Source organism: Passer domesticus, chromosome 14 (assembly GCF_036417665.1).
Source record: "Passer domesticus isolate bPasDom1 chromosome 14, bPasDom1.hap1, whole genome shotgun sequence".
In the NCBI taxonomy this organism is placed as follows: Eukaryota; Metazoa; Chordata; class Aves; order Passeriformes; family Passeridae; genus Passer; species Passer domesticus.
This window is the reverse complement of record NC_087487.1, coordinates 17,429,265-17,447,888: the sequence shown is the minus strand read 5'-3', so window position 1 is coordinate 17,447,888 and position 18,624 is coordinate 17,429,265. Positions and strand designations below refer to the sequence as shown.

Below are 18,624 nucleotides of genomic sequence, written 5' to 3'. Positions count from 1 at the left end.
CTACCTCCCACATTAGTTTTATAAGTTTTAATAGTCTCAAATCCTATTCAACTTCAAAATAAATAATTTCATCCACGGCTGTGATTGCACACTAATTTTATAAATATATACACTACCAATAATAGTTTCTATGTACCTCTATCTTTCATATATGTCATATATGTGCTTCTCTACTTTAATTTGCATTAGTGCATTCCAAGCTTAACACATTAACACTCTTGAAGAGGCAGGTTCAGGTGAAAATGGAAACATTTACACTGCTCCAAATAACTCTTTATCACATTATCTTAGGTACTATGGTGGCTGCCAGTAAATGTTTTTTGAAACAGGAAAGCGTAATGCAGATAAGGAGAAGGAAGGTGATTAATAAAATCATTGAGCAGTTTTCATCTTCAATATATTTTTTTTTTCCCAGGGAGACTTTGCTTATTTTTGTATTGTAAAAAAGAGGGAGGAGAAAAAGAAAAACACACAAGTCTGAACACCAAGTCAACAGCAGACTCATGGTCAAAAACTCTGTTGTTCCTAACTTCCAGCTTTGTGCTTAAATACTGAAACACAACTATAGAATAACTTCCTCTTGGAATTATTCTAGGAGCAAAGGAATCTCTACCTGTAACCAGGAAGAATATCAGACCTTCAGGGTCAACCCCCAAAATCCAATATCTTCTTGCAGACTCTCAGGGCCAATACTGAGTATTTCTGAGAGCTTGGTTTCTTGCCTGTTATTCCCAACCGGGGACCTGGGCTAAAGGCTGCCATTATTACCGATTACAATACCTACCAAAACAAAAAGAAATTCACAAATGATGTTTTCTGAGAAACTGAAACTGTACAAATACGTTTTCCAAGTATAAAAAAGAATAGCTACTCACAGCTTATATGTAGACTACTAAATAGTATCCCATTTATATGCAGCATGCAACTGCTTTCACTTGAAGACACACATCAGTTTGATAACTTTGATATTTAATATCTATTAATCTTTAGCCTTAAAAATGTTAATCTACTGTAAAAATATACACTATTTCCTGTTTTACTATCAAATATACTCTTCAAAACCTCAGATGCAGATATAAAACTTACAGCTATGGATTTTTATATAAATCACTTAGTATAAGATTCAAATAAACTGAAGTTCCCATTAAGCCCCACGAACAAGGCACTGTTGCCAACCTCAGAAGAGTTTCAGGAAGAATTCCAACAGGAGAATTGTCCAAAAATATTATGATTTTTTTTTTCTAGAAAGTACATATTGCAGTAGACTCATAAACAAGATTCTTCTCCAAAGTACTACAGTATGAGATCTCAACAATTCCCTATACAGTCAGACTGAACTGGGAACTCCACTACCAAAATGCCAGCTTGCTCTTTATCCATCTCATCTCTTATACAGCATCTTATTAAAGTAATTATTCATGAAAAGCAGAGAAGACAGTGTTTGGATATTTACAAAAAGGGCACCAGAGTTTGTTTACAGTGGTTTGTAAACATACATTGATAATTATTTTGCTCAGAAGCAGAGAGCTGTTTTTGTCAGCGCTGCTTTCCCAGCTCTCCCTCCAACAGCACAGAAGTGGGACAGTTCCAACACTGTTACACTGGCCACAAATTAAAGCTACTTTTTTTTTTTTTTTGTAGCAGAATTTACTTCTCATTAACATCAAACCCTGAAGGTAAGGAATCTGCAAGCTGAAAGTTACAGTACCTGTTTCCTTTGGTCTTTAGACACTGAGGAAACATGGGAGCAGTCTAAGCTTTCATGCTTAATGATACATCCTATGACTGAGAAACTGCAAGTCTGGATATTATATCATCTCCTAAAATCCCCAAAATCCCTGACACTGCAACTATATAGCGAGAGGCTTCCAAAAAGGAAACCAGAAAGAAATGTGCTTGAATGAGAAGAGGCAGGCAAATTAAACCAAAATTGCTTAATCGCTTGTATATCTTATTACCAACTTCCACCTTTCCAGAAATTCTCTTTCAATTTCAGATATGAACAAAAATAACACCACAAATCATTACAGAAAAAGAAAGGAAATTCCAAATGCTTATTTATGTCAGCTACTGACAACAGATCTCAGCTGATTCACTTCCAGCCCACAATGACTTTCAGTTTCTTTACAGAATATATAAGTTATCTAATTCTCATAAAAAAATTATCACATTCAAAAAAATAAAAGGAACTATAGGGGACAAAAAAAGGATATATGAATCACCACATCCTCTGTAGTGCAGAGATCATTCTATTTGGATGATAATTTACCAGACCATCTTAACATATTTGATTTGGCAAACTCTGCCAAATGCTTATCAGCAATTCCTAAATGCTTTAGGAAATACTATGATTATGAAACATTAGTACAGCATTCCATGTTGAGAGAGGAAAACTTTCAGTAGATCTAGTACACCAAAAACTGGGAATCAAAAGTGATCCGGAAATTCAGACCCAATACTTTCTCTAAATATCACAAGTCACGATGAATTAAAATCTCTCGTATTTCAAAGGCATCAACAAAAGCAAATCAAAGCTACACAGCACATGAAATCCCTTCAAGTTGCAGGAATGAACTGTGGCATTTTTTTGTCTGGTTTAAGGGAGGGAAGGAGGGAATGTGGGAGAACACAAAGCAGCCAAAGCTCTCTTCTGCCCTAGTTGTAGTGCAGATGAAAAAGCCATCAACTGCCGAGAATTTGCATGGCAATAAAAAAGCAAAACAAAAGGCACTAAAAAACCCCTAAACAAACAACAAAACCAAACTCAAAAATCTTATGTGCTAAGGCCAGAAATAAAATGAGATTTTACAGTTCACTCTTTTAAAATGAATGCTTCCTGCAGATATTCAAACAAAACTAATTTAAATGAAGTACACTTAACATTAGCTCCTTTGCCGAGTAAGAGATTCCCAGCATCACAATCCCTTCACCTTCCCAGAAATTTTCTAGTGCATTTAAATAGCATCAAGGGGCAGAGAGGAAGCTTTTTTTTTTTTCTGGGGGCTAAATTCAAAGAAGGCTTTTAGAGGACATTGTGTCCTGTGATTAACTTCTCTTACATACATACTTGTCACTTCTTGTAAGAAATCCAGACAGGGTCGGCTACTTCCAGAAATACTTATTGAAACAGCCAGTGGGGTCTGTCCTTCATAGTTCCTTGTGTTAGTGTCTGCTCCGTAATTATACAACATTTGTGCACAAAGCACATCATCTCTAAGAGCAGACAAGTGCAAGGGTGTCTGTCCATCTTCCAAGCGCCCCAAGTTTGTATCGGCCCCTCTCTGGAGGAACATTCGGCAGTACGAGTGATTGCTTTTGATCACAGCGTATCGTAACAGGAAACCATTCTGAATGTCGATGTTGGCATTGTGGTCCAGGAGGATTTTCACACAGCTTGACCTCTCCCGGATAATGGCCAGCTGGAGTGGTGTAGTACCTTTATCACTGAGCGGATCAACCTCAGCCTTGAACTCCAGGAGGAGCCTGACAAAGGAGTCTCTGCCGTAGTGAGCAGCGACGTGCAGGGGAGTCCAGCCGTCGTTGCTCTTGGCATTAATAATGTCACTTCTGTAGTCAGACTCCAGCATCAGGCGCGCGATCCTCGCCCGGCCGTGCATGGCTGCGTAGTGCAGAGCAGTGAAGCCTCCAATTAAGTCCTTAACTGTGGGATCAGCTGAAGTTAAAATAAAATGTAAAAATAATTAGAAGGCGTTACGGTAATCCGGTGCTGGAAAAAGAAAAAAAAATTAAAAAATAAATTCAAACAGTAATTGCTAGTCTTTCCAGGCATAGCATGACAGGATTTTTTGTACTTCAAACTGATTCTTGCTTTCATGAACATGCTATTTTTAAGACAAAATTAAAATTGTATTTAAGAACAAGTTAGAATTTTTTTTTTGGATTCTCATACATATGTTTCCATTTGACAAATACTTTTCCACATCTTCCTAGCACTCTTAGGAATTAATTACTAATTACTCAAATCTCTCTGTCCATCCAGTTTTCCCCCAGCTCTACAATATTACATTTCTTTCTCAATGTTCAACTTTTTATTTTCCCTTGTGTTGCTTCTTGGTCTTAAAAAGAAGCATGTGTAGAAACATCTGCTGTCCCAAATTGCGGATGTTTCGTGGTCTGGCAGCATTGTATTGTTTTTAGGGTGTAATGCTGTATTAGGTAAAATGTTTCTCTGTGGTCTGCAGGATTTCCAAAGCATGTAGGATATATGTTATTTTAGATTATCTTGATAAAGTCTCTCTTCATAGATGATGAATCTGTTTAGAACCTGTTCTGAATTTATAGCTTCACAAGAATTCAAGAATGTAAAAGCCCACTTCTGAAAGAAGTCAGATAAACTGATAGTGCAGAGTACAGGTAATTACAGATTTATTTCCCCTTCACACAGCACAAACACTCAGACTGATTTATTAATTTAAAAATTAAAATAATCCAATCCATTTACCTAATTTCCTCAGGACACCCAAACTTGTTCTACAAGTGACTAATTAATTACCCAAGGCAAGATGCCATTTCTCAGCTAGAGAACAAGCCAGGCTGTGAAGTTTCTCCTTCCACCATCCATGGGTGCTGCTGTTGGACACTAAAAGGTACAAACTACAGTGTGGAAGTCTGAACACTTTCCCAACCTAAGTTAGATACCATCTGCACCAGAAGACCTGCTCTAAGTTCAAAACATAATATTAATTGCAGGCTACCCTACACTGAACACACAATGGTGCAAACACAAAACAGGAATAAGCTTCCCAACCCACTGTGATAATATCCAGATAACACCAAGACAGATATTATACTAAAATTAAAAGACTGGAAGGAAGGAGTACAGAATAGAGCTGCAAAGATGATCCAGCAACTTTAAGGATATTTCTAAATAGAAAAAGAAGATGGAGAGGAAGGGAACAAACTAACAAAAAAAACAACATAAAAATGAATGCAGTCTGGGTACACAGAGAAATAAGATGTGAGAACTGCCTCTAGTGCACAGAATAGGAATAAACATAGAAATAAGGGATATGTTATGGAAAGTTTAGTTCCTTGCTAGTGACAACTTCCCTCATCTCCCATGAAAAGCAGAAGTTTCAGTGCTCTGAAAAGTCACACTAACCTGAGCTAAAGGAATGAATGAAGCACCCACAGCTCAGCAGGAAAATGCAGCCAGTGACTGAATGGGTGTTCTTAACCTGCACTGTGATCATGTCCAAAATGCAGCAAAGAATCAGCACAACCCACACAAAGATAATATTTCAAAGTGATGCTGCTCCCAGGGTCTCTTTCTAAACAATAGCTCAGACTATTCTACACTGACTTCTGAGTGGTGATAAATAAAGTGGGTAAGAGGCAGGAGAACAAGCAGAGGGATGGTGCAATCTGAGGGGCAGAACTGGGGACAAAGAGGGACATGATGGAAAGGAGACAGCAGCAGGCAGAGCTGTCTTCCACCAAAATAATATTTCAGTTGTGTCTTCTGTCTCCCACACTGCAAAAGGCATGCAAGGCATCATTTCTACCCCCAAATGAGGTGCAGGTCATTGCCACAAGCCTGTTTAATCAGTGCCATTTCCAAATTCAAGCAGATATGGCCCAACTTTTATATGTGCATCTATATGCACTTTTATACTGGTTGTTGTAATCCAAACCAAACCATTTCCTTGTAACACCAGGATGCCTTTTACCTATAGTTTTAAGCACCTTTCCACACCTTCCTTACTTCCAAATATAATTGGTTTTGACCACTAAAGTGAACCAAAAAATTACTAAGTCATGTAAGAGAAGTTTCTTAAGGATAGGGAAAAAAACTTACAGTTGGGCTACTAAGCAACACAAACAACCAACCTTTCCATAACAAACCCCTTAGAAAAACCTCGTGAAAATATACTTTAATTCCCATTAAGACAATGGATTTCTAGTGAGCCAACAGTCTGCCTCTGGATTAGAGAAACAATTTTAGCAGGATCGAAATGTCTGTTGCTATTCCATCAATGTCCTGCTGCCACCTCCTGGAAAACTTCCGAATTTCACAGGAGCTTTTAGCAGAGGCTGGACCTGCAGGAAGTTGCAAACAAATTCCATCCACTCAGTCCCTGTCTTAGTAAAAGTAACACCCCAAAGCTGATGCTGCCTAAAGAACTTGTGCTGCTGTGGGGCTTTTGTCTGATTTCTCTAAAATTTTCAGTATTTGTATCATGTTGTAAAGCAACTCTCTTCCCCTGGAACATGAGCAAGGTAAAAATGAATTGGGAATGACTCTCAGATAACCTTTTAGAATCTGCAGAGGGGTAAAAACTACCTGGCAGTTTTAGCTAGAAAGGGATCAAGCACTTGCCAGCAGTTCTCTGTCTCATCTCCATCCTGACTGTCAAACAGTTCTTTCATTCCAAGCTGCCAATTAATATGGGGAAAGCAGAATAGATCAGAATAGAGTAGAAACATGAGCAACTGCATTTGGTCACTTTCAATGGTTCTTAAATACAAGTCAAAATATCATGGCAGAAACCTTGAAAAGCTATCAAGGGTACCAATTACTGCAATCAAGCCCACTTCACACAGAAAATCTGTAGCATTGAATGACACTGAGATTATTTTATTTCATGTGAAAGCTGGGCACCTAAACTAGATATTAAATAGTTACTTAAAGTCCACTGTTAATAAAACTCTTCCTAATACTGCAATCTAGAGGATACAGAGATTCATAAATAAAAGACCCATATTTCAGAGTTTCAATTTACAGCTCAGTGGGACAGTTTTCCTTTATTCTTGACACCTTCTTTAGGTCACTCTATTACAGCAATATTTATAATTTAGGAAGCCAAGAAAGCAATGCTTAAGCAATGCTTCTGGCTTCATTGAGTATTTCTATTATTTCAAGCTTATTTCCCCCAGCTAGGGCTTAATTCTGACCACAAGGTTTAGAAGCATGGCTACATGCAGCTTCTGTTTTGAATTTCCTAAGATAACACTGATACAGAAGATGTCCAGGAAAGCATTATTGTTCAGAGACAGAAACACTTTAGGAGCTTAGGGTGGGGGGTGAGCATTTGGCATTCTCTAGATCCTCACAGATTCTGCCTGACCTTACTAAAATTTAGATACCTTGAAGCCAAGACTAAAAATAAATAAATATGGCTGCTTGGCTACTTTCTCTTATTATTTCATTTCTAGGAGCTTTAGTGAATTATTTCTTCATTTTAATATGAATAACCAGAAAGTGCTCAGTTAATGCTGAGAAGGTATCACCAAGGGACAGCTAACTGAACACTTTCAAGATTTTAGCTTGTTGTAACATTAATAGTGGTGGCTGGAAATTAATAAAACATATTTCTTGTCCAGTGTTGGATTGTCTGTCTCTACATGACATATTAAAAATTTACAAAGTACACTAAAGGGAAAACAGGCTTGTTTTACTAGATTACTAAAGATTACTAAAAACTACACTCTCTGTTTTGGTGTTGCTTTGTGACTCTGTACATTTTTATGGGTGGGAAGAGATGGCTTCATAGAATCTTCATTTTAATAAAACAAGACAAACAAATAAAGAAAGTAAAAATTCACTATTTCTTATGAAAACTAAGTTCCTCCATGGTTATGATGAACTTTCTGTATTTCACCAGTTGCTAAATAATATTTGTTATCTGACTTATCCCCTCTGTATCTAGTTGGTATTTCTGCTGGCTTCATCCTTTAGTCTGGACTGTGTTTTTCTGCCTTTTCCCCATCTATCTGTGTCTCCTTCCTCAGCAGATAATAAAAAGCTTCCTGCTGTTCCACCACCTCCACTCAAATCAGCCAATCTGCATGCACAACACTGTCCTCTGGCTCTTTTCTTTGCTGGTGAGCAATGATGGAAGAGAAAAAGCAAAAGCAGGAGGCGGACAGGTCATGACTCCCATAAGAATCTACTTTTTATTTCCAGGTCAGTGACCAGATTCCTTCTCAGCCTTTATTAGCCCAACTCACCCTCCATCCCACTGGCAGGCTATGCTGGGAGCCTTGCAGCTTCTCAGATCTGAGGCACAGCACTCTACACTCAGCAACAGCCCACTGGGGTTTTCCCACTCCTATTTTCCCCATGAAAATATTCCCTGCCCTGCTCAGCTCCATCACCCCTCCAGACAGCCACAACCACCACCAGCCACCCCTTTCTTCCCATCTCAATTCTCTCTTTCCCACAGAACTCCACAGGCTCCCTCTCACTGTCAATTTATTACCAATATATAGTTCAATACTCTCTATTTTACCGTAAGAGTCACAACAGAAAAAGACTTTCTCCTTCACCCAGGTATGTTTTTTTGTTCCACGGGGATTAAGCACCAGCAGCAAAAACAATCTACTCCAGAGGGAGAAAAGTAGAGACCACATGAGCAAAGGTAGACACAAACCTCTCCCTAATGAGGGTGGCATGATTAACGCAGCTTGTAAGAGTCAACTCACTTGCTGCTTAATAACTCATTTGTGACATTATTATGTGATAAATACTCATTATTTTTATGCCTCTGTTTTGAGGGAAAACGAGGCAAGGCACCAGGCAGTGCCAGTTTTGGGGAGTGAGGCTCAGCTGTAGGAAAGCTGCTGTGGATGACTAAACCTCACACTATTTGTTACTCAACTTTCTCATCCTGGTGATTCAACTCCAAGCTGCCTGAGGACAAAGGTGTTTCATTACAGGCAGTTTTCATGAGGCATCACATTCAACTGCTACTTTGTATGGGAAAGAGTAACAACAAAAATAAAAACAAACCACTGCATCAGCAGCTAGGTATTATGAAAACCTATAAAATGAAAATACATAGGAATACAGAAGGGACTGGGGGTTTTTTATCATCTTTAAACTTACAGATAAAAAGTTTAAAGCAATGTATGTGATTTAAAGCCTTAAACTTTTGAAGGCTTGAGATTATCTGCATATATTACTTTTAAAAAGTGGAATTTAAAGTTATATATTGTATATGAATATATATTTTTCCCCCTTCCAAGAAGGCCATGAGGGTTTGCCCTATTTATGTGGTTACAATCTATAGTAGGTGCATCCACAGTCCAGTTGCTCAGGCTGTATTTCACCACTGCTCTTAAGGAACAAATCACTGATTGTACCATTACCACAGCCTGTTAATGCCACTGCACTTTCAGGAAGATCCATACAGCTGACAAACCCAGGGACAGACACAAGGGGTCCATATGGCTCAGATACACCAAGCATCACAAAGATCATTTCAGTTTCCTTGGGACTGAAAACCTCATCATTCATTTGGTAAGAACAGTGCTGGAATAGAGGATGCTGTTCTTCAAGAGCACTGATCAGGACGTGGAGAACATCTACTGATTTCCTCTCCAGTACCACTTTAAAAGATTAGGATGATCCCTTTCTAAAGCTTCAGGTGGCCTTGGAAGATGATAAAGCAATGAGAAATTCTGACTGTACCACCTCAGGGATGATAATCATCACCCACATGAGTACCACTTAAATCAACAAAACTCAGTCAGTTCTTGAAATAAAGTTTCATTGTGGCTGGATGTAGGAGAGCTGTAAACTCATCTGGATGAGTGACAGTGAAGTCCTTGCACAAAGAGGACTGTTTTGATAAAATTTAGCAGATTCTCTTAAAGCCTATATTAAATTTAGTCTTTAATGCAATTGGTTAACTTGCTTTAGAATTCTGAAACAAGCTTCCCTAGGATTTAAATTCAGTGATCTGCCTTCCTCAATAATACCCCCTAACGCAGAAGAAAACCCTGTAGTGAGTGCTGTGAGTGCATTTCATTTTATAATGAGTCCTTATAATGCCCTATTTTCATAATGCTTATTCACTCCTTGAACAATTCCTAGGCAATGCTGGGGGGAAATAGTTATTAAAATATAAAGCTGAGCTATGATGTCATTCACACAGTATGCATCAGAAATAAACAGATATTAAAAACAAAAGAATAAAAAATAATTACAAAAGATAACCAGAAGTATTTTGATATCTAACCAGTGCTGGAAAGCCTGCAGTGCAAACTGGGAAAGAAAGGTGTCAGATGGTGTCCTGGCTTGACTATATGATGCTTTTATCCCCAATCATCTGTTCTGTTTATGCTGAATAACAAGTTTTGCACCTTTAAGACTTGTTCCAAAGAGTGAAAGGGGAGGAAGAAGCGCGGAGTTTGTTTTCAGACACTGCACTCACTCCTCCACATTATTACTCCTAAACTGTTGTTGTCTGCAGATAGACAGACAGCAAAACAGAATTCTCCTTCATTTTAGATAGTTTCAACTAGCTAAAGCAAAAAAGTTCCCTAAACTACCGATTTTTTTCCTTTTTCTTTAAACCTATTTAAACCTACTCTAAACTAAACATCCAAAAAAACCACCAAAACCTCACAGCTACAGCCCACCAAGCCAGGCCTGAGCCACAACATTTCCAATGCCAACAAAACTAATAAAAGACTAAGTAAGCCAAACTACAACCCAAAAAAGAGACTCTTCTGAGTTTATAATCTCTTTTAAAACAACAAGAAGTTTTATTATTTAATATTATTTAATTAACAATTTTTCCAATTTTCTCCAAAAAAATGTTTTTCCCAAACCAATTAAGAAAAGAACCAATTAAATTTACTTTTCTAAAAAAAAAAGCCCTTTAAAAGTTCTCTCCCAGATTTACCCCAAACCAAAACAAACAGAGATGAGTACCAAGACTTTTCTCTGTGGGGAACTCACCTCCATGTTCCAGAAAGACACGGACACACCTCTCCTTGCCTCTTGCTGCAGAGAAGTGAAGCAGGGTCCAGCCGTTGGCATCGCGGCCGTTGGGGGAATATCCCTGCTCCAGCATCTTGCGCACGGTGTGAACATCGCCGGCGGCCACGGCAGCCTGGATCTGCAACTCTTCCTGCAGCTCAGGGTTCCTCCTGCAGTGGTGGTGTAACATCCTAGCTGAGTCTGGCCTTTACAGGAGCCTCATGAGCTCACACGAGTCACCTTCAGTCAATGGGAAGCAGGAATAAATTAGGATTGGGATCAGAAATGGGTAGGTAGGAAAAGAAGGATTAATGGAATGCGATGCTAAGACTTCTGTCTGTATGCTGAGAAAAGTGATGTTACACTGAGGATAAACCCCAAATGATCTCACTCTTATTAGCAAAATCATAGTACATGGTGACATCACTGAACTGCAAAAGAAAAGGACACTTGCACATTATAAATAGTAAATGTTTTCTTCAGAAGTGACAGCATCAAGCAGCAGTTCACAATTAAAGCAACTGAGCAATGCGCAAAATGAAAAGTCTCCAGAACCCACCATTCATTTCAAAATCACACTGTGGTTAATATCACTACCTTCAGAGACACTGGTTAAATGGATTATCCAAAGTAAGGAACGGATAATCCAAACAGTTGCAGGAAGCACTACTGCACTGCTACAGTAACTGAGCTATGATACTCTTTATTTTTCTAGAAATGCACCTCTTGTAAGCTTCAGTGAAAATATCTTACCAAGAGAATCCTGAGACCTACTGCATGTATTAGTAACAGTAATGTTCAAATTGAAAACTTTAATTATCTTTTTTCCTTTTTCATCCTTTTTTTAAAATTAGTCTACTGTTTGTATTCTGGCTTGAGCACTTTTTAATTAGTACACAAAAACTGCAATGAACTATGTTCCAAAAATCAAATACAAGGATAATATTTTATGAGACCTGAAAATACATTTAAGTGCAGTTACTACAGTCCTGTCAAACACCATGAGAACATATATCAGAATAATTCCACTTATAATTACCTTGATACAGTACATAAGAGCTGGGCCAAAAGGGGATCTAAAATAGCCACTGTAAAAGAGCCTAGAAACAAGCACACATTGGGAAAGAGAAATAGTATGTACTCCATGCTCTGTTTGCAAAGTACCACCTGTAGTTCTACTTGGGGGCAAGAAAATGAACAGGTATTTCGGGATTGCTCCCCAGTACACAAAGTTAAGTGATTGCATTTTCACAGACACTGTGTTATATCCCATAGTCCTAAAATAGAGAGGAGTATCAGAAGAAAGAATAAAAGCAGGGTATGAGAAAGGTAATGCTGAGCAATAGGAGCCTCAGAAAATATTCAAACGTGGATGGATATCAACACAGACCTAGAAGATTAAAAACAGGAATGTATTTAGACTCCTGCAAAGTTAATCAACATTAAAGTACAAAGAAAAGTCCTAATGGTGAAAATTAATTTCAAGCAAAACTTAAAATTTACAGTAATTTTTTGGTTTTTTTAGGATGTCAACAGACATCATCACCTAAGCCTTCTTTTAGGTATCATAAAGACTTCCAGATCCTCATGATCCACAGGTCATTCAAAAGAAATTGCAGTCACTCTCCATATCCCACTGGACACTTGTTTTCCTGTGATGCAGGTATACCCACAGACAAGAGCAAAGTGAAAGCATCAATCACTGCCAGCTTTGCAGACAAAGGCACAGTGTGTCTTTGCTCTTCTGCAACCTCCTCGTGCCCATGGTATAGAAGTTTTTATCTGCTTTTTGGAGAGACAGAAACTCATAATTAACAGGTGCTCCAGTGACCCAACTTACCCTGCAAATATGGAAATCACACACAGCAAACGCCTGTCTTTGACATTTATAAATGCTTCAGCTTACCATGTATGGCAACAATCACTTCTTCAGCATAGGGTTATTAAAGAAGACTTTTTAGCTCCATATGTTATACATGGCTTAGAAATTGGCTTTGTTTTGTTTTACAGTGTGAACTTCGTTATCTGAGACTGGGAGGAAAGGGGATTTGCAAAGCAGCAACTGCCAACTCAATAGGTCAGCTTTTGCAGCATATTCCAAAAATCAAACTTGGTTAATCTGATGACAATGGAAGTATTTCTATTGACTCTAATAAGCTTTTGCTAAGCTCTTTTCTAAACTCCAATTAGCACTTCAGAACATGCTCACCTATAAGACAGCGAGCTTGACTTCACTCTGCATCACACCACTAACAGCACTGGTAATGAAATTCCAGCTGCAACAGTAAGATCTTTGGATTTGCAGGTGAAAACTGACAGTAGAATCTAACTGATGATGATGAGTCATGCAAAACCCTTACAAAATTGCAATTCAGACCATGTCCCTTTTAGCCCTAGTTTCTGAATACCTACAAAAACGAGATATGAAAACTTTTTTTTTCAAACAGAGAATATCTGATCAAAACTTAATGTAAACAAACTTTATGATGCCATTTTTACAGTCCTTTCTTGTAAAGGACTAATACTTGCAAGCCCTCAAGTGATCCTGAAAACTAAGGTCAGGCTAGTTGCTCAAAATGCTACAGAAAGAGATGGGATGACTCAAGAGATGAAGTGAAATGGGATTTCTCATTTGAAGGGCCAGCAGTATTCCTTCCCCCTGCAACTCTCTGTGAAGACAGTTGGTTGAGGCAAAGCAGAGCTCTCTCTCTCACACTTCTCAGCTGGTGGGTATATTTGCAATGCAGCATTATAAAAAATTGGCATTGGCTCCATATGTTGCATGTGACTAGCAGAGCTTATTCAAATTAGCTGGTACTAAAGTACATAAGTACTAAAACATACAAAGCAGAAGACAAAGTCAGGCAGCTCCTTTTATCACTTGCACAGTTTCTGTAAATATCCACTCTTCCATCTCACCCCTATGGCAAGCAATGAAATTCAAATGACAAAAATACTTAACCATAACATTAAAGGTTTCAGGATAGTTTTAGGTACACACCAGCTTTGAAAACATTTTTACTTCTGCTCCATAGATCATTTAAAACTCCTGTTTGCAGAGCCCCATTTAAGACATCAATCTTTGGAGAAGAGAAGAAGGACTACTGGAAGTAGCCCTTTGGCATTTAATATTTAATGTTTTGCAACTGTAATCAATCTCATTCAGAACTCAGCATGCATTTGGGTTGTTACATATTGGCTTTCTGCATGCAAGTAAAAAAATGAAAGGAAGCACATGGGGGAAAAGATACCTATATATTCTTGGTTATAATGATTTTATAGTGCCATGAAAATGGAGGACAGCAACAGTTACTTAATTGATTTTGCAAGTACAACAGGATAAACTCAATGTGGTCCTGAATTACCTTATAAGAGGTTGTTACTCTTTGATGGATGTCCCACTCTTCATTGTCTTCACTGTTCATAATCTCCTGTGCCCATGTGTGTCAAACAACCTGCTAGCCCTTTAAAAAAATGGTATTTCTTGTTAGTTGTAAAGAATAAAAGCCAGAGGTTTACTTACTTTTACTTTGTCTGTGTGTGAGAATGCTACATTTTAATGCAGCTATGTCAGAAAAGACCCAAAGTGTGTTTTCTATCATTACCAAAGAGTCCTCCAGAGGCTGGGGAGGGCAGAGCTTGCTTCTACCACAGGAGGAAAAGGCTACAGAGAATATTTTATGGAAGACAAGAGAAATGAGGGATGTGCTTCCTGTCTGGAGTAAACCTTGAAGAAATGGTCTACACCCTTCTCTAATAATTACCTGTATCTGCCCCTGCTGTATGGAACAAGAATGGATACAAAGGTCACAGTAGGTACTTCTGCCTCACTGCTCAACACCTCCCTGCGGGAGTCAGATGCCAGGAAAAACATTCAGGATCCATTTAGTTCTTCCCTAACTACTTTTGCAGGTTTTTTATTTGTTTGTGGGGTTTTTTTATTGTTGCTTTTGTACAGAGTTTAGTTGTTTTTTTTTTTTAAATCTCCATCCCATCTCTGTTTCACTAAATAAGGAATAAAACCTGAACCCACAGACCATTGAGTTGTGTCCTTCAGCTGGATTTGCAGAGCCACCAGCCTGTCTCCTCTCCCTCATGTGACAGCTCAAGCTGACACACGCTGTGTTTCACAAACAGGTAAAGCCACCTCCACAGTACAAGAAAACCACCACTCAAAAATCTTCACCCTTTTCTTCATACAGAAAAACCAGCCTTTTAGAATCAAGTTTTACCAAAAGCCAGTTACAGCCCCTGTGCAGATTCCTCCTTCAGGCTGGCCCCTCCTTACCCCCAATGTCACCTGCAGTTAATGGGATCAGTCCCAGACCATTCCTCCTGTACTCATCACTGTTATTTCACTAATTCTTTGTACACCTTTATCTGACCTTTCATTTCCTTTGGCTGCAAACTTTTAGTGAAAGGCCCCCTTATCTCATGTGAGCACTGCAATCATGTAATAAACAATAAAGCCATTAAATACTTAATTGTACAGCTGATCACACAAACCCAACTGTGACTCGTTTCTTCTGCAAACGAGTTGCACCAGAGCAGTTCCATGAACTGTGCAGCTCTCAGATTAAGTTGAAATTTCTGCCACTTTAATGCAACATAAAATCATGCTTTCACAATGATAGCTGAAAGAGGAGGATGAAAAAAAGCCCTTTTTATCCCTCTTATGCACATTTTTCAAAAGCTTTGCTTCCCAAGATAAAACATACAAGGTCTTCAGATATGCTTACAGCCCTGCACAAAACTGCACTGCCATGACCTAATTTGATCACATTTCTAGCCTTGTTTTTCTGCATAGATGATCAGTCGTTCACCTTTTTTTTTTCAAATTTTTGCATGATTTTCACTTTAAAACCCACACATTTTTTATTAGCTGATGCAAATTAGAATTGCACTGACTTCACAGACTACAGACAAGGTAACAGATTGCTCCACTAAAAAAGTAACAAGCTTTTTCCCCCCAAAGGAAAATTAGCTGCATATGGCAAGAGTAAGATCTGCAACTTTAATAAAAATAAGTCATATTTAGTAAGAGTAAAGCTCCCTCACTCAATGACTTAACAAAGTTTGATTAAAACACTAATAATAATAGTAGAGGAAACACTAAATAAAAATAATAAGACAAACATCCTCATTATCTATTGATAACATCTCATGTCGTCAAAGAGATCTTAAGACTTTTCCACATCAATGTGTCACTTTAAAGTCACTGCAAATATCATGTGGAAAATTAATTCCAACATATGTATACACTCACTTTAAAGAAAGTTAAAGGTTGCTACAAAAAGCAAGACCCCAAAATTCAGTATTTTGCTCATTCACATGGCCTGACAGAAAGACCTGGTCCCTAAACTGAGATTATACACCCAAGAGCAGAATAAGGACCATAAATTACTGATGTCAGCCTAACTCTGTACAACAAGGGAAGTGTACCATTACACATGACATTTAGTATCTGGCATAGACCTCATCAGTGTAGATCTGAGTTGCCTGTGGTTGAAGTATTCCGAGACATTTAAATCAAATAAACAACAGAAAAAGGAAAGCCCTGTGCAATAAGGATAATCACATCAGCCTTCATTAGTCTCACAACTCACTTCTCCTACCCATTTCAAAGCTTGAACAAGCTAAATGTGTTCTCACTCACATGGCATTTTAAAAATGGTCAATATATTTTTGACAAACTAAACACAACCATCATTTCAGCTGTCACTCACACTCCTATTCCAGGAGCTCTTCAGACAAGAGAGTAGGGCAAACAATTGTGTTGTCATTTGCATTCTCACATCCCAGTCGTGAAGTTTGCAAGTAACATGTGAAATAACAAAATTTCACAGAGCCTTATAACCCCAAATATAATTTCTACTGAAAGTTTCATGCTACAGCCCAGACACCAAGCAAGGTATCCCTGTGGCTGAAAAGAAAATCACCAAGCAACACATGCAAGGTGCTGGGCCTGAAATCAACGAGTTAACAGTGCATGAATCCAAAACCTCACAGAGGAACTGCTGCTTCCAAGGAAAGAAGCCTTCACTCCTCACAAGGTGTCATTAAAAGTTACACATTTCTCATGAGAGCTCCTGTAAGGCCAGCTTGGACATATGAAATTTAAAATAACCAAAAGAGTTAATCTACAAGTGCCCCACCAACTTCAGGTGCTCCTAGAGCTAGAGGTGATGTTGTTACACACTAATAAGCAGCTGTTGTGCCCTTACATTCTGCAGGTGGGTGAAACTGAAGCACAGAGGTGTCATTTTACCACAATTATCCATCTCACTGAGAGGTTGTGAGGTCTGACTTTGGGCCTGATGGAGAATCAGGGACATCACCCAGCTCAAACAACTTCAGGTGTGCAAACCTGAGGGAAACTTCCCCTCCAGCAAGCACAGCAAGCACTCACCATCCTCAGCACTCCCACCCATACACTGGCAACCTTAAGCACAAGCAGAGCCCCAAGAATAAAATCCTGCAATTCCTTCTGAAGGCAGGACCTCAATGCTGATGCTAAAGCAAGGCCTTCCAGCTCTTTTTTCAGTAGAGAATGCTGCATCAGGTTCACACAGCCAGAACCTCCTCCCTCAAGATGTGCACTGACAAACTGCAGGGAGCTTGTGCTCTGCAGCATGCTCGGAGATCCTCGTGTACCAAGCAAAAAATACCAATTCTCCTCCAACTTACAGCAGTGCTATCGCTAAGTTTTAAACAGCAAAAGTCAGATGGAAGCTTGGCCTTATGAGTAATTAATTTGTAGCAAGTGTTAATTGCTAAGATTTATGTATTTTCACGTGATTTACTATCATTAGAGCACCCAAACACCAACACTGCATGGAATGACAGAGGCAGGAACCAATGGTGAGCTCAAACCATATTAAAGGAGTCACTTCAGCCCTAATTCTGAGAGCACAGCTGATAAACCAACTCAGTGCTGCTTACAGAGTTTGTGTCATACAACAATCCCTAGAAGTACATTTGATATGTATTTCAATTTAATACAGACTAAAAGAATCCAAGTGGACAAAATTTGTTGGATGTCTTTAGTGGACAAAGCAAGATTTCACTGTGATAATATCATTCTGTAAGCATTGCTGGAACAAAACAAAACCATCCCTCAGACAGCACATTTCCTTTAAGGGTTGAGAATTCACAGTGAGGAAAAACAAACCCAAAATGAGCATATAGCCTGAAGACTAAAGCTTTCTCTAAAGGGCTGCTATACTTGCAGCATGCTGCATTTCTTCCAGGGATCAAGAGCAGGACTTCAGCACATCAGTGATCTCTGTGCCCTGTTTAAACCATGTGCAAATTTTAGCCAGCAGTTAATTCCCTGATTCCTATGAACTCAATTCCAGTCTCTGCATCTGAATCAAACTTTGCTGCACTGGCATTTCACACTAGGAAGGAACTTCACAAATCAAATGAAAACTTAGGTCTCCTGTTGTGGATAAATCCCAAAGATCCCATGAATTGTTGGCACCACGAGGTGTCCTGTTGGAACAGCTACAGCCCTGATGTGAGAGGCACTGGGTGGGTTGGGAAATGGGAGTTATAATAAATTAAATTCAGATGAAACAGCTGTGCAATAACTGCACTGGTAAGTTTGTACTGATGCACATCTGCCTCACCTATTAGCAGGAAAATCCCTCCTGGAATCACACTGGGCATGTCCACACGTTCTGCCATTACTCCTGAGTTATCAAAATAACATGGAAAATTTCTTCCCTGCACTTCCAAAGCGTGCCTCAGGATTTGTTGCACTTGTGTTACAGAGGGATTTTCTATTTAATCTTCAAAACAGAGCAACCACTTTTTGTCTTAATCTAACGACATCTGTATTGGAAAAATGATCCAGCCTTGACCAAGGCTGCTGGCAACAAATACTGCTGTTT

General features: G+C 38.8%; 1 protein-coding gene across 13 annotated transcripts in view; it reads right to left on the bottom strand.

Moving 5' to 3' along the window:
* The window catches only part of ASB7 (ankyrin repeat and SOCS box containing 7), a 96,699-nt gene that overhangs the window by 76,144 nt on the left and 1,931 nt on the right, over positions 1 to 18,624 (bottom strand). For 10 of the 13 annotated variants that reach the window (XR_010347841.1, XR_010347844.1, XR_010347842.1 and 7 more), the window contains exons 3-5: positions 14,095 to 14,193; positions 10,709 to 10,969; positions 3,068 to 3,673 (exon numbers count right to left, since the gene is read on the bottom strand). Coding sequence is in view for 1 of the 13 variants with exons in the window: in XM_064389661.1 (XP_064245731.1) it covers positions 3,068 to 3,673; positions 10,709 to 10,919 (817 nt within the window). In the remaining 12 variants the exon portion in view is untranslated. Of the gene's footprint in view, positions 1 to 613; positions 781 to 3,067; positions 3,674 to 10,708; positions 10,970 to 14,094; positions 14,194 to 18,624 lie in introns of all 13 variants that reach the window. The other 3 variants (XR_010347850.1, XR_010347851.1, XR_010347852.1) reach the window with 1 other exon arrangement.